Genomic DNA, 27989 nt, shown 5'->3' with positions numbered 1-27989 from the left:
ATATAATTATATTATTAAATTAATGATTAGTTTTTACTCAAATTAAAATCAAGTTTTTTAATAAATGAATGTTTTTACGAGTAAAACACTTTTTGACACAATAAGCAGTAGACATTTAATGATTAGATTGCACAATTTAAATGTTGTGATAAAACAGTAGCTATACTTCAATTTGGGTCAGAAGGTACAGTATGCATGTTGAGCGTGTGAGTCATTAACGTGATATTTACAGATAGAAACATTTCAAATAAAATCACACAGTGATGTAATATAGCCTGTTTCTCCGTTAGCATTAACATCCGATTATAAAAAATTAATGGTTTCAGTCAAACTCAAACTTTATTCGAACAACGCTTTTGGATCAGAGGCATACGCTTATGCAACGGTGCGTTCTAACATTAACAATGCTGTTACAAAAATAAATTACATAGCAATTAAAAAATTAATAAAAAACGATCAGTAGGTAAATTTAAATAAATAAATTTAGTATTGCAGCCACAAAATACTTAAATCAATGTAGGCCTAGATAATTTTTCAAGACTATCAAATATTATTATTAAAAATAATGGTTTCAGTCAAAATTTTTTCGAAAACTATGCTTTTGGATCAGAGGCACACGCTTATGAAACATTAACAGTACAGTTACAAAAATAAATTACATAAAAACTAAACAATTATAAAAACGATCAGTAGGTAAATTTAAATAAATAAAGTTAGTATTGCAGCCAAAAATACTTAAATCAAAGTGGATAATTGTTAAAGACTATCAAATATTAAAACTATAAGTATTTATTATAATGTAGATAAAATAAATAAATAAATAATATTTAAAGTTATTAATTTACGTGATGGGCGGTAAATCTTAGTATAGTCTTTCTATACCTCAAAGCAGTAGTTAAGTATTGTTTACAAGGAAATAATATAAAAAGGTCACCAAGCAGTACATAACGTTGCTTTTCAATATTACCATTAGAAAAAATGTCCAAAAATGATCATACCCAAAATATACAAGATCATATACGTGAATTAAAATGTAAGTCTGTCATAGTAGCACGTTTTGCACATTAATATAAAAAGTTTCTACTTTATGATTGTTAGACTTACATAATTTGCAGAAACCAAACTGTGTATTCCTCGACCATGTATTCATTAAATTGAATCGGTCTTATATTTATAAGTATTACTGTATGCTATTAATTAACACTATTTGGTGTTTTAACTATTATAAGTAGGCTAGCCCTATAACGAATAATTTATTTTACTTGATTGATTACTTTAATTGATTACGAAATAGTTTTGTAAACATGTTTGCATTTATTATTTGTTTAGTTTAACAAAACACCGATTGATCTGTATAATGAAAATTACTGTTCAAAGTATGATAAAAAAACTAAAAAGGAAAAGAAACGAGAGCTCATACAACTGATAGAAGGCAAGTAGATTTTTCACACCTGACATTGTTATGTATTGTTAATTTATTGTTGGAAAATATAAATTAGGTGTGTGAATAAATGAGATTCAATGAAACGTAACAATCGTAACTGTCCATGATAGGTTTGTTATTATCTATTAAACCGATGGTAATAATTCAAATCCTGTTGATTGATAAAAATAAACAGACATTCGATTAAGCTTCTGAACAGACAAAAGTGGAACTTATTAATGACCATGTGACTATAAAGGTTCACTGAATCATGAAACACTTAAAGATAAGCTGGTTTATCAATGTAGTATTGTGACATTTTGCTGGAAACAGTTTACTAAACTGATATGAATAGTATAACGACGTGCTTGAATGTGGCATTTATTTATTAGTGATTACTATTTCTCTGTTTAGCTTTAACATGATTAAAAAACGCATCCTAGTAAATTGAAAATTTACTATAAAATTGCGTCTTACCTGGTAATCAATACCACTGGTCCAAATACTTACAATCTGAACAATTCATTTAATATAACAGTTTGTTATTTCACTTTGATAATATAAATGCATGGCACCAATAATTTATTATCCATATATTTGTGTCTTAGAGTTTTCAATTCCAGCTGAAGTAATAGCTAGAGGTAAGGAAGCAACTGCAGTTTTCAAAGAGGCTCTAAAAAATGGTACAGTTACAATAGTCAATTCAAGAAGTATGTTCCTTGGGAAAGAAGGAGCTGGCAAAACAAGTTGCGTGAAAGCTATTCTTGGAAAAAGGTATGTTTTTTTATGATAATATGTAGATTATTCTACTGAATTATTCTATTGCGTATAGAATTGTCGGCGAATTTTAATCCTAGACCTAACAGAAGATTAACACAATATTCCCAATGTTGTATTATTATAATTTAAACATTGTTGGTGGTCGTCAATTTTAGTGAAGACAACTTGAGGAATCCTATACTTAAAGTTCATGTTTCATAGTGTAGAGATGTCCAAAAACGTCTCAAAACAGCAGTTTGATGAAGCTTTGCCTAGGTAAAGCACAAAGTCAACATGCTTCAAAACAGTTAATTTCAATAATAATTATGTAAACATTATATTATGACTGTTTAGTAATGTATATTATCGTTTAGATTCGATCCCAAGGAACAGTCTACCGACGGAATAGTTGTCGCAAACACACTGGTTGAAGCGTCAGGAGACGGTTACCAAAAGTGGCAGGAACACAATATTGACGGTATTGAAAAAGTATAGTGTTAAAGGTTCTTGGTTGGTGATTTTCAAAATTAGTTATTTATTGGGAACTAGATCTAATGAAACAGATTTTTTCCAATTATTCATTTCTAATATAGCATGATCTATTGCATCGATGAAAGATCGAAATAATGTTTAAATGCCGACCATTATAAGATTGTTGGTATCTTTAACATACTATATACAGAAAAAAACACATACATTCAGTGTGAGGAATTAATGGTACAAAAACAATTAATATTTACCGAATTAGCACCTGAAAGAATGTAATGATGGTGGTAAATACCTTCTAAAATTTACTAAGCCTGAATAAACATCAGTTCGAGTAAAACAAGGAATTTAATTGTTTAATTAAGGGTAAATTGGTATTATAAACCTGTTTGTTGGAAGAAGGTTTATCCCACATAATCTATAATGCCTCCTTGATATTACGTAGTTGTAATATAACATTATTATGTATTTTATAGTAATTCAATTATCGAATGAGATTCGAGAAGAAGCAGTGACAGAATATGTGGCAAAACAATTACTACAAAGAAAATCTAGCACGACTTCGACATCATCCATCGAATCTGATCAGATAGAGAAACCGGTTGAAGTTATGGTACTTTTTTCTCTTCTACTACAAATTATTAGAGTATTATTTGTTGAAGAATTAGACAAAATTTTAACTTATCTTTCTGATTATTCGTAGGATGTTTTAAAAGAAGAGGAGGAATTGAATCTAGAGGAAAAGGGTATAATTATTATTGTCCGTTTTGTATTTTTATTACGATCAGAATTATCATCAGTATCGTTTGTATTTTTAATGATGAAATAGAAATAAACAAATAATGTTGTGTTTGCCTTAGATGACAGAGGAAATACACTGGCAAAGAAGTTTCCTGAACCAATTCACAAATTACTTGTTACTAAAATCAGCGATAAACTTGACACTACGGCACATACCGGTAGAACACAGAATGTTGGTGTGCTGGATAAATTTAAATTTTGGGCATCAGGAGACAAGCAGCAGACATCGAGCCGAACTACTAAACCTCAGAATATTAGCAGCATTTGGGATTATGCAGGGCAGCTGACATATTATATAACACACCGAGTGAGTAGCATACAATACATGGTCAAAGTTTTAACAATATTTAATCTTTTGCATGACTTATCTTTTAGGCATATAGATAACAAGTTTAGGTCGAAGGTAGAAGCGGGAGGTATCAGTGTTATTTGTGTGGTTTGCCGTTCAATTACTTGATTAAAGTACACTTTATTCCGTTTAGTTGTTCCTGACAGGAGGCGTTACGTACATTGTAGTGTTCAGTGCAGTAGATGGACTCCATGAGATGGTAAAAATAAGGGATGTAAATCAAAGTACCAACAAGAAGAAAGCTCCAAAAGATTGTGTAAATTTATATATTATGATTTGTCTTCTTTTGAATTATAAGGGAAAGTTGTTGTTCAATCCGAAGTTTCCTCTTCTTACCGTTTCAAAAGTAATTTAATTTGCGGTAATATATGACTGGCTGTTTAGAATGTATTGTGCCTGTAAATTATAGTTATTGTACAGTTATTTATTGTTTTCAGGGATTTTGGGGAATGACGAATTTGGGAATGACTGTTTTCTGGATAAGGTCCATTTATGAATACGCCGTGGTGCGGTATAGGCCTAGCATAGAGAGAAGCTTAAACGGTGTAGTTTTACCGCCCATTATACTAGTCGCTACTCACAAAGACAAAGTTAAAGGAAGAAACGAAGCTGAGAAAATTGCCAAGGTAAGCTTGATAACATTTATTTTAAAGATAAGTTATGTATATTTAGATTTGAGAGGATTAGCTTTTTTACCTTCACTTTCTCTACCCTAAAAGAGAGATGAATGAAAATAATAAGAATACTATTAAAAGATCACCAAAATATAATGCTGTTTGAAATACATTTTAAGATTAGAAATACATTTTACACCAATAGATGCAACATATTTTTAGTATTCACAACATAATATTTCTATCAGTAATACATTTAATAAGAAACTGTATTCTCTCATCGACTATATTGGACTTATAGTATAATTTATATATACAGTATATTGTACTGGTTATGTGAATACATGTTTAATTATGTTTGATATTACAGATTGAGGCTATGGGTCAAGAAATACTTGAAGCTATCAAAGACACACCATACGAAAAACACGTAGATCCTGAGATATACATGGTAGATAGCAAATCTCGTAGAGGAATTGAGAAACTCAAAAAAAGAATTGGAGTTTTCATGAATGAGATGAAAAGAAAGATTCCAATCAAATGGGTTGATTTCCAGACCAAGATTCAAGAACTTGGTAAAACAAAGCTGTTGTTGTCTTTAAATGAGGTAAATTGTAACTTAAAGTTAAATAATCGTCGCAATGTTTTCTTTCAATCAAGTTATGTTTTTAAAATTTTAGTAATTTAATATCTGGAAAGAGATTTAAATTGTTTGTATTTATGACCCGGAAGTGTGACAGATTGTCTCCTTCACTTCTAAAATGCGAATGCAATTTATATATGTGGTTCATTCCTGTGTTCCAGTGTTGAACGCGCAACACGAGACGTATAGGATGTTAAGTTGATTGCGCGTTCGAAAATCAATATGTAGTTTATTTATCAAAACTCATTTATTGAAAGTGTTCTATTACTACCTTCTTCTAGATAACCAAAATCGCAAATGAATGTGAAATTGCTGATACAGAACTAACTATGGTTCTGGACTACCTGAATGACACAGGTAATATCCTGTACTCTAAGAATGAAGAGAAATTAAAGCATGTAGTGCTAATAAATTTACAAACGATGGTTGAAATGGTGACAGAAATCTTCACTGACAAAATACCAGACGGCATCGGCGTAAAGGTAAGTTACCATCTTGTCAACTTTGTTTAGAATGAGATGTGAACAAAAAAATGGAATTATCATAACGTTAAAAAGCCATTTATTGTGTTGACGTCTCTGTTACTGCATGCCTTTATTAAGACTGTCTAAGCATAAACATGAATCCAAAAAATAGTATATTTTGATCAAAATACAATGAACTAATGCTAGTACTGTATGTACTGTATGTATATAATATTGTAATTTATACATGGGTTTTATGATTTATATTAATTATCTATTAATTTTTGTAGTATGTTATTTTTTATAGTGGTCAAGATTAAATCAATTATGGGAAAGGTTTAGTGTTCAGGGAATTCTGGAAGAGGAATTAGTACGTCATTTATGGCGGAAATTGATTGAATTAGATGAAAGTTACTTGAATATCTTCTTAGATATATTGAAGATGTTTCAACTTGTATTCGAAACGCAAACTGTGACGGTGAGCTTTTGTTGCTTCTTAACCATTTATGAATTTACACTGGGGGTTATAAATAAAACATGAACAAATTGAATAGCCAGTTTAAATTGCTTTCAATATGGATACTTCTAATTCTTAATGACATTCTGCAATTTCTACAACATTTTAGTCACATAAATTATCTTACAACAGGCCTCAATGGCGGAAGCATCGGGAGACATTTTTTTATTCAATAATAAGTAGTGAACAAAATCTCTTTTATAGGAAGAGGAACGAGAAAATGACAGCGACCGAGTGTTCCTGGTTCCTTCTCGGATACAAATTAATGACGATGCTTTGGAAGTAAAGGAAGATTCGAGTAACATGGTGTCGATCTATTTGACTACCCCCAAACCTATGGACTTTCTTCCTGACGCCGTCTACCACATGTTGATTGTTGAGTTCTTACACCTCTCGAAGATTCAAGGGAGGAGAAGTGATGATTTTCAATTATACCAAAATCGTAGTGATTTTGGATTTGATAATCACGTTGTCAGTTTTGGTGCCGTTGAACATAAAGAGGATAGCAAGCAAAGAAGACGACAAGTTAATGCATTGAAGGTGCGTATTTATTTTTGGCCATCATCACCACACCAAAGTTCTAAGTCAAAATCTGAGCACATACGTACAAAGAATGTTTCTAACACACACTAAACAGCAATCATTTGCAAATTACATGATGATTAGCCTCAATTAAGATATAATTTTACTCATCCTTTCTAATTTATAAATATAGCAAATTTTAAACGTTAATAATAACCACAATAATTCCTGATGATTGACTATTGTATTTTTCAACAGTTTCAAATAACACGCAGAGATGAAATGAGCAAAGATGAGAGAGGTATTACCAGGCTGATAGATAGACCACAGCCAGCTTTTTGCAAAGAGGTAAGGCAAGCCAAACCTACATCGTTCAATGTATGATTGATGTACATGATGTTGACCTGAATTGACTTAAGAGTGAAATTAAAATAATTTGTCATATTTCGAACTATGAGAAATAGAATTTATAAAATGATACACAACATCGGTAACAAAAAACCCATTCATATTATCACGTAGGTTTTAGACTTTCTACAGAAGCATTTGGCATCCAAGTGTACAGTCGGCTACAAACTGTCCGTACTCTGCATAGCGTGTGAATCTTCCAAGCTACATTTCCATGATCTACAACGATGCTTAGACAACCCGACTGTTCCATGTGGAAAAATCGCAATGGTTACTGAAGGCTTCAGAAAACTGTTTTTAACAGGTGATTATCAAAAAAAATGTACTATTATTTGGCTTTTTATGTAACGAATTTTACTGTACGTCTACCTTATGTAATATTAATGCTTATATTGAATGGAACAATATTTTTTTAGGTACAGAACGGCCCGACGCAGAACCATTTACACAGTCGAGTCAAAACCCAGGTAATTTACAATGACTTTTTTAATAATAAAAATTAGCCATCGTCAATATCAAAAGTGAATTCGGCCTATAAACAACTTAATAAATATATGTGTTTATATAATACAGGATCATTCGAAACAGAATTTCAGCAAATGTTGGTAAAAACGTCACGCTGTTATGATGAATACGGTTCACTTGACCAGCTGAAGATGTTGTGCAAAGACCTGATAAGACCTTTCAATGATCTACAGAAGGCTAAAAGCACAATGGAGGTGTTTGAGTTAATGGAACGCGCCGGTTATCTTACTGCTACCAACTTTGACGTTCTCATCGACGTAGTCAATGTGACTGATATCAAGGTTGTTCTCGATGTTAACAAACTGCTAAAGGATAGACACGATCAAGCCGACCATCAGGTAAAATCGTTCTCACCGTATCGACAAAAACTGATTAACTTCGGTAACGCACTATCAAAAGAAAATTTAACAACACTGGTCCACCTAGAGAGGGTTTCTAAGAAACAATGCAGCAATCAGTGGACTGTGATATTGGATCTTGAACAAAGGGGTATCCTAAATAAACACAAATTGGAACCATTTATCGAAAAGTTGAAGAAGAATGAGTTAACATTAGCCGCTGAAGAATTAGAAGATAGTGACAAGTGTTGAGTGAATGCAACATGGTTTACCGGTAGGCCTACTTAAATATAGGAAAGAGAAGAGTTGGTCTTACATGATATGTTAGTACCAGGCTAGTTAAAGAATAATTTGTAGAATATACATCTAGCCTTATGACTTGGTTACTGAATTACTAGCTTTACGCTGAGTAGTCTTCTGACTGCTCCGCTGGGCTGCTCCGCTGGGCTGCTTTGTTTCATGATGTAGAAGTCAAAATGATACGATTCCTACTCAGTATACTGGTCTAAATCCAATAATCAAAGGTTCAACAGTAAATTTCACAAGGAATATTGGTACACCCCAGAGAGACAGCTTAAGTCCATTGCTATTTGTCACCGACCTCGAACATGCCAACACCTATCAACTCAGTATATCCTGATGACATTGATTTCATCTCTCGACATCAACTACCGCAGCATCTATGACATAGAACGGCTTTTCGCTAAATTCAATCTTGTTGTCAACAACCAAATTCACCTGTATTAGGAAACAGACAGCAAAGTCCGAATGAGAATGACGGTAGGTAAAGAATGTTGGCTCATTGATTGGGAACAAAGAGGATAAGAAGCTTTCTGCAGCGGCCTTCAGAAAACTAAACAAAATATGGACAAGTAATAAAAAGGTTAAGGAAAAAAAAGTCTGAATATCTACAGCTTTCTCGTGAAATCGATCTTACTCTATAACTGGGAAGTGGGGTCCAACTAAGATTGATGTAACAAAGAACACTTTTCACAGTAAATTTATTCTATAATTTAATCATTTTCATTTTGCATAAATATACTGTACGATTCATTGATATTAGTAGTAACTTTGATTAAGAAATGTATTACAATGTAAATTACTATGGTTTTATACAACATTTTAGTGGTGAGTATTTAAGGTTTTTCGTTAAAGGTAATAAGGTGTTATGTTCTTATATTTATTTTTTTATTTCAATTAATTAATTTACAATGTTCCCTTTGCGTAAATATTATAATTACGATACATTGATATTACGTTAGTTTTATTTAGAAATGTATGACAACGTAATTACCTTGCTCAGCATGTTGGTGATTGGTCATTTAAAATGTGTTGTTAAAGGTAGTGCAATACTATGTGTAGTATAGGCCTATTAGCTTATTTTCTTGACTATACGTTTTATTTTTATTAGTTATTTTCCCATGTTCATTTTGCATAAATATATAATATTCAGTAATATTAGTAGTAAATTAGATGTAATTTGATGTAAAATGTAATTACTATGGTTTGATACAAAGTGGATAATTTAAGGTAATGCTTTGGTATATTGGTTTTTTACTATATTTTTCATTTCAATTAGTTATTTTACCATGTTTCTTTGCATAGGCCTATATTCATTGAAATTATATGTTGCTTTGATTTAGAAATGTAAGACAATGTCTTTGTTTGATTCAGCATGTCGATGTTGGGCCATTTAAGGTAAAGTGTACTATATATTTGGTGAATTGGTTAACTTTTTTTGACTATATTTTTCATTTTAATTAGTTATTTTATCATGTCCATTTGCATAAATTGTCATTATGTTAGTTTGATTTAGAAATTAGTTGTGATTTATTTAGTGATTGATCAGCTTTGTGATTAAGGTAACGTGTAAGCTACGGATTATTTAGCGCCACTGTGTACATTAGCACCAATTAAAAAATGTCTGGTTTATTTGAAAATAATAAAAAAATAGTATTGTAGATTAATTGAAATGCACCAAATGTACACTCTAAATTCGGTTTGGGTCAAATATGTAACTAAACATTTGGGTCAAACATTTGTTTTTTAACCTAGATCTGGTTCACGAGAATCATGTTCTTGGTCAATTTTAAACAAAACATGGGTTGCCGAAACGGATAAACATTTGGGTTAATTCGACTGAGCAGTTTAGGTGTTTCCGTTCTTATTGGATGATGTAGATCACCTGACCCTTCTCGCCTGTTTTTCCTCTATGAACAAATTGTCTCCATAACGGTCTATTAGTGGCCGTTCTGTAAGTTTCTGGAACAGTAAAGATTTGATGACGAGGCTTTCCTTCTTTATTCTCTCCACCAATGTTCACCATCAAGCTCTCTTCCCATTCTGAGAATATACATACTACTGTGTGTTAATCTTGTTATAATAAACTATTGATTGTCTTTTATTTGATATAGAGGCCACATTTAACTGTCGTACGACCATAATCATGTACCATCATATATGTCACCGGCATTTGACCTTGTTTAGCATACTTTTTTATTTTGATCGATTGATCGATTTACCAATTGATCGATATTAGTGTTCTCTATCTATAGTTTCAGTTATTAGTAAGTAGCAGAAGCTGACTAATCAGATTATTAATACCAACATTGATAAATGTGGTTGTATTCCTTTTCCTTTTTGTTAATAATGTGGCCTGATTTTAAGTGGTGGAAATATGTATATGACTTAACCATAGCAGAAGTTACAAATTCAAAGAGTATACGTTTACAATATTTCAAACTATTTCTTATAGATTTATTGCCATTGTAGTGGATAGGCTATCTTCATGTAGGTTTTGTAAACGGTAATAAGGTAGCATGGATGTATTTACTTACTTCAATTTTAATAATGAATAGCTTAAAGCCAGATATGCCAATCACATGAGAAAAATATCAATTTAATCTAAACTAAACGATAACGTATATTGGTTTGATTCAGCATTATTTGTGATGGGGCATCTAAGTTTTATCGTTAAAGTGACTGTTATACACCTTGACTACTTTTAGTTTTATTTAGTTATTTTACCATGTTCATTTATAAAAATTGTACTAATTATAGGCCTACAATTTGACGATATTTCATTTAAAAACGCTCTCATAATGCGATACTATATCACATCTATATACTTTTGGAAAATAATGATAGTCGACTTAAACCTAATCTAGAGTATATACAATAATAACAACAACCATTACAATTAAGGTATAACAATGATTGTTTTCATTTAAATACTATTTTCTATAAGGTAATTCCTCCATTCTTTTTTAATTATCAGATACTGATTATATTTATTACATTGAAATTAAAGTTTATTGTTTTTGAATGATACAATAATATGTAAATATGGGTAAATATAAGTAATTAAAAGTGAAAAACAAAACACTTCAGCCAGTTTTGATCTCTGTTTCAGTTGCGTACATCCTAAAACGTTTCAACTAAAGTGGTATATAGGGGAGGCTACATTATCAAGTAGAAGCCACTTTTGGTCACTTTCTTCAATGCTTTATTTGTTGTAAAACATTTCTTATTAAAAAAAAGTGGGGTGGGGTGGGGGGGGGGGGGGGGTTGGATAGAGAATTGGGTTGTGAAGTAATTGGGAGTGTGTCCATAGAGATTTTTTCCCTAGTAAACACAAGATGTGATATTTTTTGTTTTGTGAGTGGGCTGGGTATAATCCACCATGATTGATTTTGAAAACAAAAAAATTCAGATGAAATAAAAAAAACGATAGTTGCTGAATTGTAAAGAAAATCAAGAAATATAGCTAATTTTATGAAGCTTAATTTTAGTTTGCCATCGTCGCTCGATGGACAAGGTTTTACAGAAACTTCTGTAACATTAAAATAGTTGGCATGGATGATGACATTCTACAAAACTTTTAATGAAATTGTTAATTATCTTTACAATTTTTGTTTTGGATCTCAAGATTGCCGTGAAGACATAATATAATAATAATAATAATATAATAATATAAGTTCTTCAGGTATAAACATAATTCTTCCACCTTCATCGAGTGTTTCGTATTATCAATGATTCACTTATAATTTCACTCTTCCCTGGTTGCATCATAAACGTTTCCAGATGACTTGGGTGTTACTTTTTTTTTAGAAGGCCCCCAACATACATAGTAGGTCTAGAACCTTTATAACAAACAAGAACACTTGTCATTGTTTGTTAAACCTTTCCTCGTCGGTAATTCCTACGGATAGGTATCACGGATGACTTCATGAACTTCATACAAAATTTATTTTGTTATGAATGAACTTTTTAGAAGGCCCCCAACATACACAGTATAGGTCTATAGAACCTATATAACTAAACAAGAACAAATTGTTGTTAAACCTTTCCTCGTTGGTTCTTTCAACGGATGGGCATCACGGAAGGCTTCTCAACTTCACAAACAATTTATTTAATTCTGAATGTTTTTTATTATCAATAATAAGTCGTGTTATTTATACAGTACATATTTTTATGGTTAATTTCAGAGTTCTCTTTAAAACATAATACTGAATGAAGTCATCATTTTGATTAGGGTTGGCTGTTGTATATTAATATTTACCTTGAATTTACCTTAAACTGTACGACTGTGAGAACTACTAAGTGTTTCCCTGCTACCAGTTAACCTAGGTAAAATCTGTTTGAAGAGCGTATTAAAAATGCCTATGTATACAAGTAGGCCTACAGTAATAATTTTATCCCGGCAATTCAATCTGAATCAAGGTGCGTGTTGGAATGTGTCACGGTTCACTGGTCTTTTTGTATGCAGTTGACAAATACCACTAACTTATTATACTGCGTATTTATAGTATTAACATTATTTTGTCATATATATTCTCAGTTAACTATTTATTTTATAAATTCTATTTATTCTTGTTTGATAAATTAAAGATTGTTTGGAATATCACAGGGAAATTCTATAATACTATACAATTTAAAGACAAAATACCAATGAATCTTTAGACCTAGGCCCATTGTTGACAAATGAGAAATATACTAAATAAAAGTTAAACCTACTGTATTAACCATAACCATGCATTTACTATCATAATATCAATACAGTATTCAATAACATACCAAACAAGAAATACAAAATGCTTGGCAGGGGCAGCTTAAGCAAAATGCATGGCTGTAATTCAAATAAGCCAGCTATTCATAACATTGTATGATGTTCTGTTTAAACAAACATGGCACTTTCATTCTTTACTCAACAACTACAAGTAAACTGAGTGTTAAGTTATTGTATATTGTTATTATAATAACTAACTCCCTATACAGGAAGCACCTGAGATTATATCTGAAAAGAATAACAAGTTGATTAGTTATGCACCACTCATTTTTGGAGTCACAATTGTGTTGCATTCGGCCGTCGTGCTCATTTGTTCGTTAAATAATTTACCAGAATAGAATCTGAATGTCGATTTTCCATGGACCTTACCAACAACGCTAACGATGGAGCGGGTTCTTTATAAGCACATTAAATTAAAATAATGCAGATTTGTTGACACATTTTATGAAACCAACAACAAAAATGGAGAGTATTCCTGCTAGTGAGTAAGTACACGATTCGTTGTTCATAATCTTTCATTTTGATCATCATTCATTATAATCACTTTTCATTATGATCACCTTTCATTATGATCTCCTTTCACTATGGCCACCTTTCATTATGATCACCTTTCATTATGACCACCTTTCATTATGATCACCTTTCATTATGACCACTTTCATCATAATCACAGTTCATTATGGTTACCTTTCTTTATGATCACCTTTCACTATAGCCACCTTTCATTATGATCACCTTTCATTTTGATCACCTTTCATTATGGCCACCTTTCATTATGATCACCTTTCATTATGATCACTTTTAATTATGAACACCTTTTCATTATGAACACCTTTCATTATGAACACCTTTCATTATGATCACCTTTCATTATGATCACCTTTCATTATGATCACCTTTCATTATGATCACCTTTCATTATGATCACCTTTCATTATGATCACCTTTCAATATGATCACCTTTCATTATGATCACCTTTCATTATGTTCACCTTTCATATAATTATGTATGATCTTTATTTATTTATTCTTTATATTGAGTTGCCTCTTCAGTCTAGGACTGTTCTCCCATATGGAACGCCTCCTATGCCTTCAGTTCACATTTATCATGCAGTACACACCAATCGTCATGCAGTACACACCAATCGCCATGCAGTACACACCAATGGTCATGCAGTACACACCAATGGTCATGCAGTACACACCAATGGTCATGCAGTACACACCAATGGACATGCAGTACACACCAAACATCATGAAGTACACACCAATCGTCATGCAGTTTACACCAAACATCATGCGGTACACACCAATCGTCATGCGGTACACACCAATCATCATGCAGTACACACCAATGGTCATGCAGTACACACCAATGGTCATGCAGTACACACCAATCGCCATGCAGTACACACCAATGGTCATGCAGTACACACCAATGGTCATGCAGTACACACCAATGGTCATGCAGTACACACCAATGGTCATGCAGTACACACCAAACATCATGCAGTACACACCAATCGTCATGCAGTACACACCAAACATCATGCAGTACACACCAATCGTCATGCAGTACACACCAATCATCATGCAGTACACACCAATGGTCATGCAGTACACACCAATCGTCATGCAGTACACACCAATCTTCATGCAGTCAAATATTGCGTAAATTATACCGTCACCTATCGACAAAATCGAATATCACGTGACGTTTATTAGACGGCTGTAAAACTAAGACTATTTAACCTTCTTTTATGGAATTCAATAATTGCAATGGCCTCCTAGTCGCGCCTATGTCTCGCATAATAAATTATTGTATATATAAATAACAGAGCATTCACAGAGATGTGTAGCGGTTAAAATAAGTACAGTATGTCAAGCATAAAAGAAATCTTAGAGTCGATGGCCTTAGTTTTACAGCCGTCTAATAAACGTCACGTGATATTCGAATTTGTCGATAGGTGGCGGTATAAATTACGCAGTATTTGACTGTATGACGATTGGTGTGTACTGCATGACGATTGGTGTGTACTGCATGACGATTGGTGTGTACTGCATGACGATTGGTGTGTACTGCATGACGATTGGTGTGTACTGCATGACGATTGGTGTGTACTGCATGACCATTGGTGTGTACTGCATGACCATTGGTTTGTACTGCATGACGATTGGTGTGTACTGCATGATGATTGGTGTGTACTGAATGATGTTTGGTGTGTACTGAATGATGTTTGGTGTGTACTGCATGACGATTGGTGTGTACTGCATGACGATTGGTGTGTACTGCATGACGATTGGTGTGTACTGCATGATAAATGTGAACTGAAGGCAGAGGAGGCGTTCCATACTCCCAGAGGGCCCAGTGTATTTTATGATGAGTGATGAGTGACAGTGGCTGTGTGTGAACTAGTACACCGGGGTAACCCCATACTCGTCTCGAAAGATGTACTAGGTTATTTAAGTGCACATGAGCTAGATGTGTACATTGGACATATAGTTTAATAGTCCTTATCCGAGAAGACTTGTTCTACCACCAAAACCCTGGAGCGAGTGAGCCTCGAACCCTTGCCGATGTTATGGCTACGTATTACGGTCCCACTTATGGAACGCCTCCTCTGCCTTCAGTTCACATTTATCATGCAGTACACACCAATCGTCATGCAGTACACACCAATCGTCATTCAGTACACACCAAACATCATTCAGTACACACCAATCATCATGCAGTACACACCAATCTAATAAACGTCACGTGATATTCGATTTTGTCGATAGGTGACGGTATAATTTACGCAATATTTGACTGCATGAAGATTGGTGTGTACTGCATGACGATTGGTGTGTACTGAATGACCATTGGTGTGTACTGCATGACCATTGGTGTGTACTGCATGATGATTGGTGTGTACTGCATGACGATTGGTGTGTACTGCATGATGTTTGGTGTGTACTGCATGACGATTGGTGTGTACTGCATGATGTTTGGTGTGTACTGCATGACCATTGGTGTGTACTGCATGACCATTGGTGTGTACTGCATGACCATTGGTGTGTACTGCATGACCATTGGTGTGTACTGCATGGCGATTGGTGTGTACTGCATGACGATTGGTGTGTACTGCATGATAAATGTGAACTGAAGGCAGAGGAGGCGTTCCATATATGGCTACGTATTACGGTCGGAAGCCGATCACTCCGGCCGCGCTTCACTCCGGCCGCCGTATCAGTTTAGCGCGATGTTATGCACTCCGGCCGCTATTCAATTCGACTTCCTGTGCAAAGGGGCCGTTAGTATGGAGCGCCCATATCTACGTTTTCTATACTGTTCAGTGTTATAACAAATTCTTGGTCAAAAGAATTAAAAGAAAAGAGAATTTAAATGGAACTAGTTGAATATTTATTAACAAAAATTTTACTTTTTTCATTCGAGCTATGTCATCCTTTCATTGATAATAACTATAATAATACAACCAACAGGTGCAGATCACCTTTATATTCATCCTTTTCTGACAAGCTTTATGTTTTGTTTACACTTTATTTAACAGCAACAAATTGTGGCAAGCTATTGTTTCAGAGAAATGGCCAGAAGTTGAACGACTGTGTGCATCCGAACCACACCTTGTAAATACTATGTCAGACTGGGTAGGTTGTTTTATATCAAATGATTAGCCTAAAAAATGTTTTGATTTATACAAATGAAAAAATGTACGTTATTAGGAACAAGGCAATCAAGATTGCCTTGTTTGGATTCAACTTTCACGAATGTTTTGTATTATAACTCTTATGGCAGGCCTGTCTCTGCTGACCGTACATATAGAACGTTAAATAATGACAATTTGTGTTATAAATTCCGTGAATTAAAATTAAACTCTAATGAAATTTGATTTATATTGATGTATCAGTACAGCTAAAAATTACTGCAACGTAACCCACGCGTGGCTACGAGGTATAATTGTTTTTGATCACGATCCTACGAACTGCATTGTTTTTTGATCGCGATCCTACGAGAGGCATTGTTTTGCCACGCGTTTATTTAGCTTAGCTAGCTATAGGCCCAGAAAAAAATCAACGAAGTACCACACATCCGCTATACGCTATTAAATTCGTACAGAGTACCAATCTAGCATGCCATGCAGTATAACTACTTGGCCTATATTACCTGTAAACGGCCCCCTTTTCAGCGGCGGGTAAGGTGATTTGATTTGATTATTTGGGTTAACGATGACCACTCCACTGAGCAAACCTTACCCGCCGCTGAAAAAGAGGCCGTTTTGACCTGGTTTGCCATGTTTATGATATTTCGTGTGCTAATCGAGTCGAATGCAGTTTTAATGATGCACTCTTGGCGTTCCATATCTGTTCGTTTGTTCGTGTCGACACATTCAGTATCAAATGGCGATATTTCTGTATTTTTTCCATCAATTGCTTGCTTGCGAGTATTATATAAGGTATGGTTTAAAGATATTTGGCTATGTTCGGCTTCGGGATGTTATACCACACTTAGGCCTAGGCTAGGCTAGGCTGTAGGTGTCGTCGGTTTCGTGTTATGGGTCGTCCAATTCTAGGTCGTCCAATTCGAGGTCGCCCAGGTCGTTGGGGTCGTCCAATTCGAGGTCGTCGCTTTCTACACACCCCGTCACAGCACGCGGAGACCTGTATAGGGGAATACCCTTTTATGTCAAGCAAACAACTATGCTCTGTGTTCGGCTAGCTCCAGAACCACGATGTTCAGCAGTTATCAAATATAATTTATCTTGTAAATTTCAGTATTAGGTTTTAGTTAAAATATATTTTAAATTCTTATGTCGGGGGGGGGGGGGGGGGGCTGGGGTCATACGATATAATTAACTGTTATTTTCCATACAATAATAATGATTTACACAATAGATAGGTAAGCATATGTATTATCAACATCAACATACAATATCATAATATCAAATATACAACAATTTTTATTCACAACAGTACGCTTTTTTCTGAATGAAATATTTAAGAATAAGGAAAAAGAAAATTATAATTCAAAGGATATTCATAATTCAATATACGCAATGAGTCACTTTAATGTAATAGGCCTACTGTTTTTTCTTGTTAGCAGGATGAAACGTTATTAATGAGAGGTGTGCGGCGGTATGGTATTCCAGAAAACTTAGCAATTCAGCTGATAGCTCAAGCATCAGATGTTTGCCTAGATTTCAACTCGCCACATGTAAGGACAATCAGATAGAAAACACAACTAATGCGTATACCTTTATTTACCTTGATCTTGGACATCCTACCTTGATCTTGCAAATCATATATGTTTAGTTCCCACGGTTGTTGGGTCTTTTTTTAATGGGAAAGATTTAACATACTCTTTCCCAGTGTAGGTTGAACTTTAGAAACAGTAAGAATTCTGTCCTTCCTATCTACAGTGCACAGACCTGAAGACAGTTAATTAAAACAAAATATGTATCGTTATACGTTATGTTATTTTATATGTGACGATTGTTTTATGTAATTTTGTTGTTCACAGTGGTTATCTACTATTGTTCATTGCTTATCATTCATTGGGTACTCGATCGCATTGAAACTTGTCTTAGAACGAAACAGAAAACATGTGAATACAGTAGGATGGGTGAGTAGAGTACACATTAATAAAACAATTTGCTTTAAAATACATTTAATTTAATCTATATGGTTATATAAGATAAGATAATGTGTTAATGCCATGGTCACAAACATATATTCTATGTAAATGCACTTCTATAAGCAAACTAACATAATAATGTAAATCAGATTGCCTATTATTGTATGTAGTTTAAAGACTGCTTACACACTAGGACGATAACGATCAACAATATAAGAAAAATATAGCCCTTTTTTACATAAAAAAATTAAATAAATAAAAGAGCCTTCTAGAACTATAAAATAACCATTTATGATTGATCAAATGACGTCATGATCAATAAGAACAATAACATCGTTGTATCGGTACGATATTATTGCTCTTACTAATTAAAACGTCATTTGATTGGACATGATAAATATCATTTTCATCAAAGACAGCATAAATGGTTATTTTATATACAGAATGAAAAATCTTCTAATTTCTTTTGTTTTATGTTTATCTTTTTATCGTCGATCGTTATCGTCCTAGTGTAAAATGGACATTTAAGCGATTAAAACTGGATTAATTAAAAATGCAATCGTTTTCATGTACGCCTTCCTCTCTTCCATCTACTCTCAACCCTTATAAGAGTGTTATTGATCCCTAACTGTTCCACAATCCACTGTACAACACTAATTTATCAGATTAATCTCTGCCCGTACGTACAATAGAGAACTAGTGCCGAAAATATTAAAATTATAGGGGTATGTTTTCTTGTGAATAGTTATAGAACACGTTATTGACATTGATTAATTTACTATTTTGCTATTTAATTACAGACTAGCTACACACCATTGCATAGTTGTCTCGGTGCATCGCATTTAACTTACAAGCAACATCATGATACTGCCATCTGCCTGATGACGTATGGAGCATCGTGTTCAATTAGATCACACTATGTAATCATCAATATTATATAATTATAATAAATTAATGATTTTATTTTTTTAATGATTACAGTAGATTGCATAATTTAAATGTTGTATTTAAATGTTGTGATAAAACAGTAGCTAGACTTCAATTTGAGTACAGAAGCTACAGTATGATGAGGATGAAAGTCATTAACATGAGATTCACAGATAGAAAGATTTCAAATAAAATTGCACGGTGATTGAATATAACCTGTTTCTCCTTTAGCATTAACATCCGATTATTAAAAATAATGGTTTCAGTCAAACTTTATTCGAACACTACGTTTTTGGATCAGAGGCATATGCTTATGCAACGGTGCGTTCTAACATTAACAATGCAGTTACAAAAATAAATTACATAACAATTAAAAAATTAATAAAAACGATCAGTAGGTAAATTTAAATAAATAAATTTAGTATTGCAGCCACAAAATACTTAAATCAATGGAGATAATTTTTCAAAACTATCAAATATTGAAACTATTAGAAAAAGTATTTATTAATAATGTAGATAAAATAAATAAATAATACTTAAAGTTATTAATTTACGTGATGGGCGGTCACTCTTAGTATAGTATTTCTATACCTCTATGCAGTAGTTAAGTATTGTTTACAAGGAAATAATATAAAAAGGTCATCAAGTAGTACATAATGTTGCTTTTCAATATTACCATTAGTAAAAATGTCCAAAAATGATCATACCCAAAATATACAAGATCATATACGTGAATTAAAATGTAAGTCTGTCATAGTAGCACGTTTTGCACATTAATATAAAAAGTGGTCTGTATTTTCTACTTTATGATTGTTAGACTTACATAATTTGCAGAAACCAAACTGTGTATTCCTCGACCATTTATTCATTAAATTGAATCCGGTCTTATATTTATAAGTATTACTGTATGCTATTAATTAACACTATTTAGTGTTTTAACTATTATAAGTAGGCTAGCCCTATAACGAATAATTTATTTTACTTGATTGATTACTTTAATTGATTATGAAATGGTTTTGTAAACATGTTTGCATTTATTATTTGTTTAGGAGGACGAGAAAACACAGATTGATCTGTATAAAGAAAATAGCTGTATGTTTTATGATAAAAAAACTAAAAAGGAAAAGAAACGAGAGCTCATACAACTAATAGAAGGCAAGTAGATTTTTCACACCTGACATTGTTATGTATTGTTAATTTATTGTTGAAAAATATAAATTAGGTGTGTGAATAAATGAGATTCAATGAAACGTAACAATCGTAACTGTCCATGATAGGTTTGTTATTATCTATTAAACCGATGGTAATAATTCAAATCCTGTTGATGGATAAAAATAAACAGAAATTCGATTAAGCTTCTGAACAGACAAAAGTGAAACTTATTAATGACCATGTGACTATAAAGGTTCACTGAATCATGAAACACTTAAAGATAAGCTGGTTTATCAATGTAGTATTGTGACATTTTGCTGGAAACAGTTTACTAAACTAATATGAATAGTATAACGACGTGCTTGAATGTGGCATTTATTTGTTAGTGATTACTATTTCTCTGTTTAGCTTTAGCAAGATTAAAAAACGCATCCTAATAAATTGAAAATTTACTATAAAATTGCGTCTTACATGGTAATCATACCACTGGTCCAAATACTTACAATCTGAACAATTCATTTAAAATAACAGTTTGTTATTTCACTTTGATAAAATAAATGCATGGCACCAATAATTTATTATCCATATGTTTGTGTCTTAGAGTTTTCAATTCCAGCTGAAGTAATTGCTAGAGGTAAGGAAGCAACTGCAGTTTTCAAAGAGGCTCTAAAAAATGGTACAGTTACAATAGTCAATTCAAGAAGTATGTTCCTTGGGAAAGAAGGAGCTGGCAAAACAAGTTGCGTGAAAGCTATTCTTGGAAAAAGGTATGTTTTTTTATGATAATATGTAGATTATTCTACTGAATTATTCTATTGCGTATAGAATTGTCGGCGAATTTTAATCCTAGACCTAACAGAAGATTAACACAATTTCCAATGTTGTATTATTATAATTTAAACATTGTTGGTGGTCGTCAATTTTAGTGAAGACAACTTGAGGAATCTTATACTTAAAGTTCATGTTTCATAGTGTAGAGATGTCCAAAAACGTCTCAAAACAGCAGTTTGATGAAGCTTTGCCTAGGTAAAGCACAAAGTCAACATGCTTCAAAACAGTTAATTTCAATAATAATTATGTAAACATAATGACTGTTTAGTAATGTATATTATCGTTTAGATTTGATCCTTTGGAACAGTCTACCGACGGAATAGTTGTCGCAAACACACTGGTTGAAGCGTCAGGAGACGATTACCAAAAGTGGCAGGAACACAATATTGACGGTATTGAAAAAGTATAGTGTTAAAGGTTCTTGGTTGGTGATTTTCAAAATTAGTTAGTTATTTATTGGGAACTAGATCTAATGAAACAGATTTTTTCCAATTATTCATTTCTAATATAGCATGATCTATTGCATCGATGGAAGATCGCAATAATGTTTAAATGCCGACCATTATAAGATTGTTGGTAGCTTTAACATACTATATACAGAAAAAGACACATACATTCAGTGTGAGGAATTAATGGTACAAAAACAATTAATATTTACCGAATTAGCACCTGAAAGAATGTAATGATGGTGGTAAATACCTTCTAAAATTTACTAAGCCTGAATAAACATCAGTTCGAGTAAAACAAGGAATTTAATTGTTTAATTAAGGGTAAATTGGTATTATAAACCTGTTTGTTGGAAGAAGGTTTATCCCACATAATCTATAATGCCTCCTTGATATTACGTAGTTGTAATATAACGTTATTATGTATTTTATAGTAATTCAATTATCGAATGAGATTCGAGAAGAAGCAGTGACAGAATATGTGGCAAAACAATTACTACAAAGAAAATCTAGCACGACTTCGACATCATCCATCGAATCTGATCAGATAGAGAAACCGGCTGAAGTTATGGTACTTTTTTCTCTTCTACTACAAATTATTAGAGTATTATTTGTTGAAGAATTAGACGAAATTTTAACTTATCTTTCTGATTATTCGTAGGATGTTTTAAAAGAAGAGGAGGAATTGAATCTAGAGGAAAAGGGTATAACTATTATTGTCCGTTTTGTATTTTTATTACGATCACAATTATCATCAGTATCGTTTGTATTTTTAATGATGAAATAGAAATAAACAAATAATGTTGTATTTGCCTTAGATGACAGAGGAAATACACTGGCAAAGAAGTTTCCTGAACCAATTCACAAATTACTTGTTACTAAAATCAGCGATAAACTTGACACTACGGCACATACCGGTAGAACACAGAATGTTGGTGTGCTGGATAAATTTAAATTTTGGGCATCAGGAGACAAGCAGCAGACATCGAGCCGAACTACTAAACCTCAGAATATTAGCAGCATTTGGGATTATGCAGGGCAGATGACATATTATATAACACACCGAGTGAGTAGCATACAATACATGGTCAAAGTTTTAACAATATTTAATCTTTTGCATGACTTATCTTTTAGGCATATAGATAACAAGTTTAGGTCGAAGGTAGAAGCGGGAGGTATCAGTGTTATTTGTGTGGTTTGCCGTTCAATTACTTTATTAAAGTACACTTTATTCCGTTTAGTTGTTCCTGACAGGAGGCGTTACGTACATTGTAGTGTTCAGTGCAGTAGATGGACTCCATGAGATGGTAAAAATAAGGGATGTAAATCAAAGTACCAACAAGAAGAAAGCTCCAAAAGATTGTGTAAATTTATATATTATGATTTCTTTTCTTTTTGAATTATAGGGGAAAGTTGTTACTCCCAGCCATTGTGCCCCAGTTAGTCGGTTGACATTAGCTTATCAAGCCGAAGTTTCCTCTTCTTACCGTTTGAAAAGTAATTATAAATGAATTTGCGGTAATATATGACTGGCTGTTTAGAATGTCTTGTGCCTGTAGATTATAGTTATTGTACAGTTATTTATTGTTTTCAGGGATTTTGGGGAATGACGAATTTGGGAATGACTGTTTTCTGGATAAGGTCCATTTATGAATACGCCGTGGTGCGGTATAGGCCTAGCATAGAGAGAAGCTTAAACGGTGTAGTTTTACCGCCCATTATACTAGTCGCTACTCACAAAGACAAAGTTAAAGGAAGAAACGAATCTGAGAAAATTGTCATGGTAAGTGACGTATAAGCTTGATAACATTTATTTAAAAGATAAGTTTTAATCTATATTTAGATTTGAGAGGATTAGCTTTTTTACATTCACTTTCTCTACCCTAAAAGAGAGATGAATGAAAATAATAAGAATACTATTAAAAGATCACCAAAAGATAATGCTGTTTAAAATACATTTTAAGATTAGAAATACATTTTACACCAATAGATGCAACATATTTTTAGAATCAACGCTGTAATGAATTTTAATTCACAACATAATATTTCTATCAGTAATACATTTAATAATGGTGCCATCAATATGAAGAAACTGTATTCTCTCATCGACCATATTGGACTTATAGTATAATTTATATATACAGTATATTGTACTGTCTATGTGAATACATGTTTAATTATGTTTGATATTACAGATTGAGGCTATGGGTCAAGAAATACTTGAAGCTATCAAAGACACACCATACGAAAAACACGTAGATCCTGAGATATACATGGTAGATAGCAAATCTCGTAGAGGAATTGAGAAACTCAAAAAAAGAATTGGAGTTTTCATGAATGAGATGAAAAGAAAGATTCCAATCAAATGGGTTGATTTCCAGACCAAGATTCAAGAACTTGGTAAAACAAAGCTGTTGTTGTCCTTAAATGAGGTAAATTGTAATTTAAAGTTAAATAATCGTCGCAATGTTTTTCTTTCAATCAAGTTATGTTTTTAAAATTTTAGTAATTTAATATCTGAAAAGAGATTTAAATTGTTTGTATTTATGACCCGGAAGTGTGACAGATTGTTTCCTTCACTTCTAAAATGCGAATGCAATTTATATATGTGGTTGTTCATTCCTGTGTTCCAGTGTTGAACGCGCAACACGAGACGTATAGGATGTTTAGTTGATTGCGCGTTCGAAAATTAATATGTAGTTTATTTATCAAAAATCATTTATTGAAAGTGTTCTATTACCACCTTCTTCTAGATAACCAAAATCGCAAATGAATGTGAAATTGCTGATACAGAACTAACTATGGTTCTGGACTACCTGAATGACACAGGTAATATCCTGTACTCTAAGAATGAAGAGAAATTAAAGCATGTAGTGCTAATAAATTTACAAACGATGGTTGAAATGGTGACAGAAATCTTCACTGACAAAATACCAGACAGCATCGGCGGAAAGGTAAGTTGCCATCTTGTCAACCTTGTTTAGAATGAGATGTGAAAAAAAAATGGAATTATCATAACGTTAAAAAGCCATTTATTGTGTTGACGTCTCTGTTACTGCATGCCTTTATTAAGACTGTCTAAGCATAAACATGAATCCAAAAAATAGTATATTTTGATCAAAATACAATGAACTAATGCTAGTACTGTATGCATTGTATGTATATAATATTGTAATTTATACATGGGTTTTATGATTTATATTAATTATCTATTAATTTTTGTAGTATGTTATTTTTTATAGTGGTCAAGATTAAATCAATTATGGGAAAGGTTTAGTGTTCAGGGAATTCTGGAAGAGGAATTAGTACGTCATTTATGGCGGAAATTGATTGAATTAGATGAAAGTTACTTGGATATCTTCTTAGATATATTGAAGATGTTTCAACTTGTATTCGAAACGCAAACTGTGACGGTGAGCTTTTGTTGCTTCTTAACCATTTATGAATTTACACTGGGAGTTATAAATAAAATATGAACAAAGTGAATAGCCAGTTTGCTGCTTTCAATATGGATACTTCTAATTCTTACTGACATTCTGCAATTTCTACAACATTTTAGTCACATAAATTATCTTACAATAGGCCTCAATGGCGGAAGCAACGGGAGACAATTTTTTTATTCAATAATAAGTAGTGAACAAAATCTCTTTTATAGGAAGAGGAACGAGAAAATGACAGCGACCGAGTGTTCCTGGTTCCTTCTCGGATACAAATTAATGACGATGCTTTGGAAGTAAAGGAAGATTCGAGTAACATGGTGTCGATCTATTTGACTACTCCAAAACCTATGGACTTTCTTCCTGACGCCGTCTACCACATGTTGATTGTTGAGTTCTTACACCTCTCGAAGATTCAAGGGAGGAGAAGTGATGATTTTCAATTATACCAAAATCGTAGTGATTTTGGATTTGATAATCACGTTGTCAGTTTTGGTGCCGTTGAACATAAAGAGGATAGCAAGCAAAGAAGACGACAAGTTAATGCATTGAAGGTGCCTATTTATTTTTGGCTATCATCACCACACCTGAGTTCTAAGTCAAAATCTGAGCACATACGTACAAAGAATGTTTCTAACACACACTAAACAGCAATCATTTGCCAATTACATGATGATAAACAAATTAATTAAGATATAATTTTACTCATCCTGTAATTGGCAAGATGTGCATAATATTAACACAAATGATGGTAAATACACACATACAAACTAAATTGTGTAAGATGTTATAATTGCTCAGGCTTAACATACTTTTCTAATTTACAAATATAGCAAATTTGATATAATTATTAATAATTCATGATGATTGACTATTGTGTTTTTCAATAGTTTCAAATAACACGCAGAGTTGAAATTAGCAAAGATGAGAGAGGTACTACCAGGCTGATAGATAGCCCGCAACCAAATTTTTGCAAAGAGGTAAGGCAATCGTTCAATGGATTGATGTTAATGCTGTTGACCTAATTAAGATTAAAATGATACACAACATCGGTAACACAAATTAAAAAAACATTCATATTATCACGTAGGTTTTAGACTTTCTACAGAAGCATTTGGAATCCAAGTGTACAGTCGGCTACAAACTGTCCGTACTTTGCATAGCGTGTGAATCTTCCAAGTTACATTTCCATGATCTACAACGATGCTTAGAAAACCCGACTGTTCCATGTGGAAAAAACGCAATGGTTACACAAGGCTTCAGAGAACTGTTTTTAACAGGTGATTATCAACAAAACTTTACCAATAGACATAAGACATCAGAAAATATCAATATTTTCTAAAACGTCTAAAAACTCACTTGTATCCAGAAGCATTTCCTGTTCAAGCGGCTCTGAACATTATATGAATAACGGCGCCATGTTCGCTTGATAAATTGATTGATTGATTGATTGAAAGATAATACTGACACTGGCGATTTACTGTACGTCTACCTTATGTAATATTAATGCTCATATTGAATGGAACAATATTTTTTTAGGTACAGAACGGCCTGACGCAGAACCATTAATTAAACAATCGAGTCAAAGCCCAGGTAACTTACAATGACTTTTTTAATAATAAAAATTAGCCATCGTCAATATCAAAAGTGAGTTCGGCCTATAAAAAACGTATATATATACTTAACAATATATGTATTTATATAATACAGGATCATTCGAAACAGAATTTCAGCAGATGTTGGTAAAAACGTCACGCTGTTATGATGAATACGGTTCACTTGACCAGCTGAAGATGTTGTGCAAAGACCTGATAAGACCTTTCAATGATCTACAGAAGGCTGAAAGCACAATGGAGGTGTTTAAGTTAATGCAATCCACCGGTTATCTTTCTGTTACTAACTTTGAAGTTATCATCGACGTAGTCAATGTGACTGGTAAAAAAGGTGTTCTGGAGGAAAACAAACTGCTAAAGGACACTTACGAAAAAGCCGACCATCAGGTAAAATCGTTCTCACGGTATCGACAAAAACTGATTAACTTCGGTAACGCACTTTCAAAAGAAAATTTAACAACACTGGTCCACCTAGAGAGGGTTTCTAAGAATCAATGCAGCAATCAATGGACTGTGATATTGGATCTTGAACAAAGGGGTATCCTAAATAAACACAAATTGGAACGATTTATCGAAAAGTTGAAGAAGAATGAGTTAACATTAGCCGCTGAAGAATTAGAAGATAGTGACGAGTGTTGAGTGAATACAACATGGTTTACCGGTACCTAAATATAGGAAAGAGAAGAGTCGGTCTTACCAGATATGTTAGTACCAGGCTAGTTAAAGAATAATGTGTAGAATATACATCTAGCCTTATGACTTGGTTGCTGAATTACTGGCTTTACGCTGAGTAGTCTTCTGACTGCTCCACTGGGCTGCTTTGTTATAATTTATGATGTAGAAGTCTCAATCCAATAACCAAATGCAGATTTCACCAAGGAACATTGGTACACCCCAGAGAGACAGCTTAAGCCAATTGTTATTTGTCACCTACCTCGAACATGCCAACAGCTATATATTATATGGCCCAATCCCGTCATGACATACGGTAACCTCGGGTCCAAAACATTATTTAACCAAGCTAAGTCCTTCTC

General features: G+C 33.1%; 1 protein-coding gene across 1 annotated transcript in view; it reads left to right on the top strand.

Moving 5' to 3' along the window:
- Window positions 1–27594, top strand: part of LOC144854564 (uncharacterized) — a 79621-nt gene extending 52027 nt beyond the window's left edge. Inside the window, exons 2-19 of the mRNA XM_078712507.1 lie at window positions 18436–18537; window positions 19350–19469; window positions 20526–20631; window positions 21230–21395; window positions 21748–21851; window positions 22340–22476; window positions 22567–22609; window positions 22724–22971; window positions 23147–23269; window positions 23500–23688; window positions 24101–24337; window positions 24659–24859; window positions 25148–25318; window positions 25561–25896; window positions 26233–26322; window positions 26433–26622; window positions 26882–26935; window positions 27053–27594. Coding sequence (XP_078568633.1) covers window positions 18436–18537; window positions 19350–19469; window positions 20526–20631; window positions 21230–21395; window positions 21748–21851; window positions 22340–22476; window positions 22567–22609; window positions 22724–22971; window positions 23147–23269; window positions 23500–23688; window positions 24101–24337; window positions 24659–24859; window positions 25148–25318; window positions 25561–25896; window positions 26233–26322; window positions 26433–26622; window positions 26882–26935; window positions 27053–27594 — 3159 coding nt within the window. The remainder of the gene's footprint in view (window positions 1–18435; window positions 18538–19349; window positions 19470–20525; window positions 20632–21229; window positions 21396–21747; window positions 21852–22339; window positions 22477–22566; window positions 22610–22723; window positions 22972–23146; window positions 23270–23499; window positions 23689–24100; window positions 24338–24658; window positions 24860–25147; window positions 25319–25560; window positions 25897–26232; window positions 26323–26432; window positions 26623–26881; window positions 26936–27052) is intronic.
- Window positions 27595–27989: the final 395 nt, after the last annotated feature.

This window comes from Antedon bifida, chromosome 10, assembly GCF_963402885.1.
Source record: "Antedon bifida chromosome 10, ecAntBifi1.1, whole genome shotgun sequence".
NCBI classification, from domain to species: domain Eukaryota; kingdom Metazoa; phylum Echinodermata; class Crinoidea; order Comatulida; family Antedonidae; genus Antedon; species Antedon bifida.
Note: the sequence above shows the minus strand (reverse complement) of the source record. Positions and strands in the feature narration are given on the sequence as shown.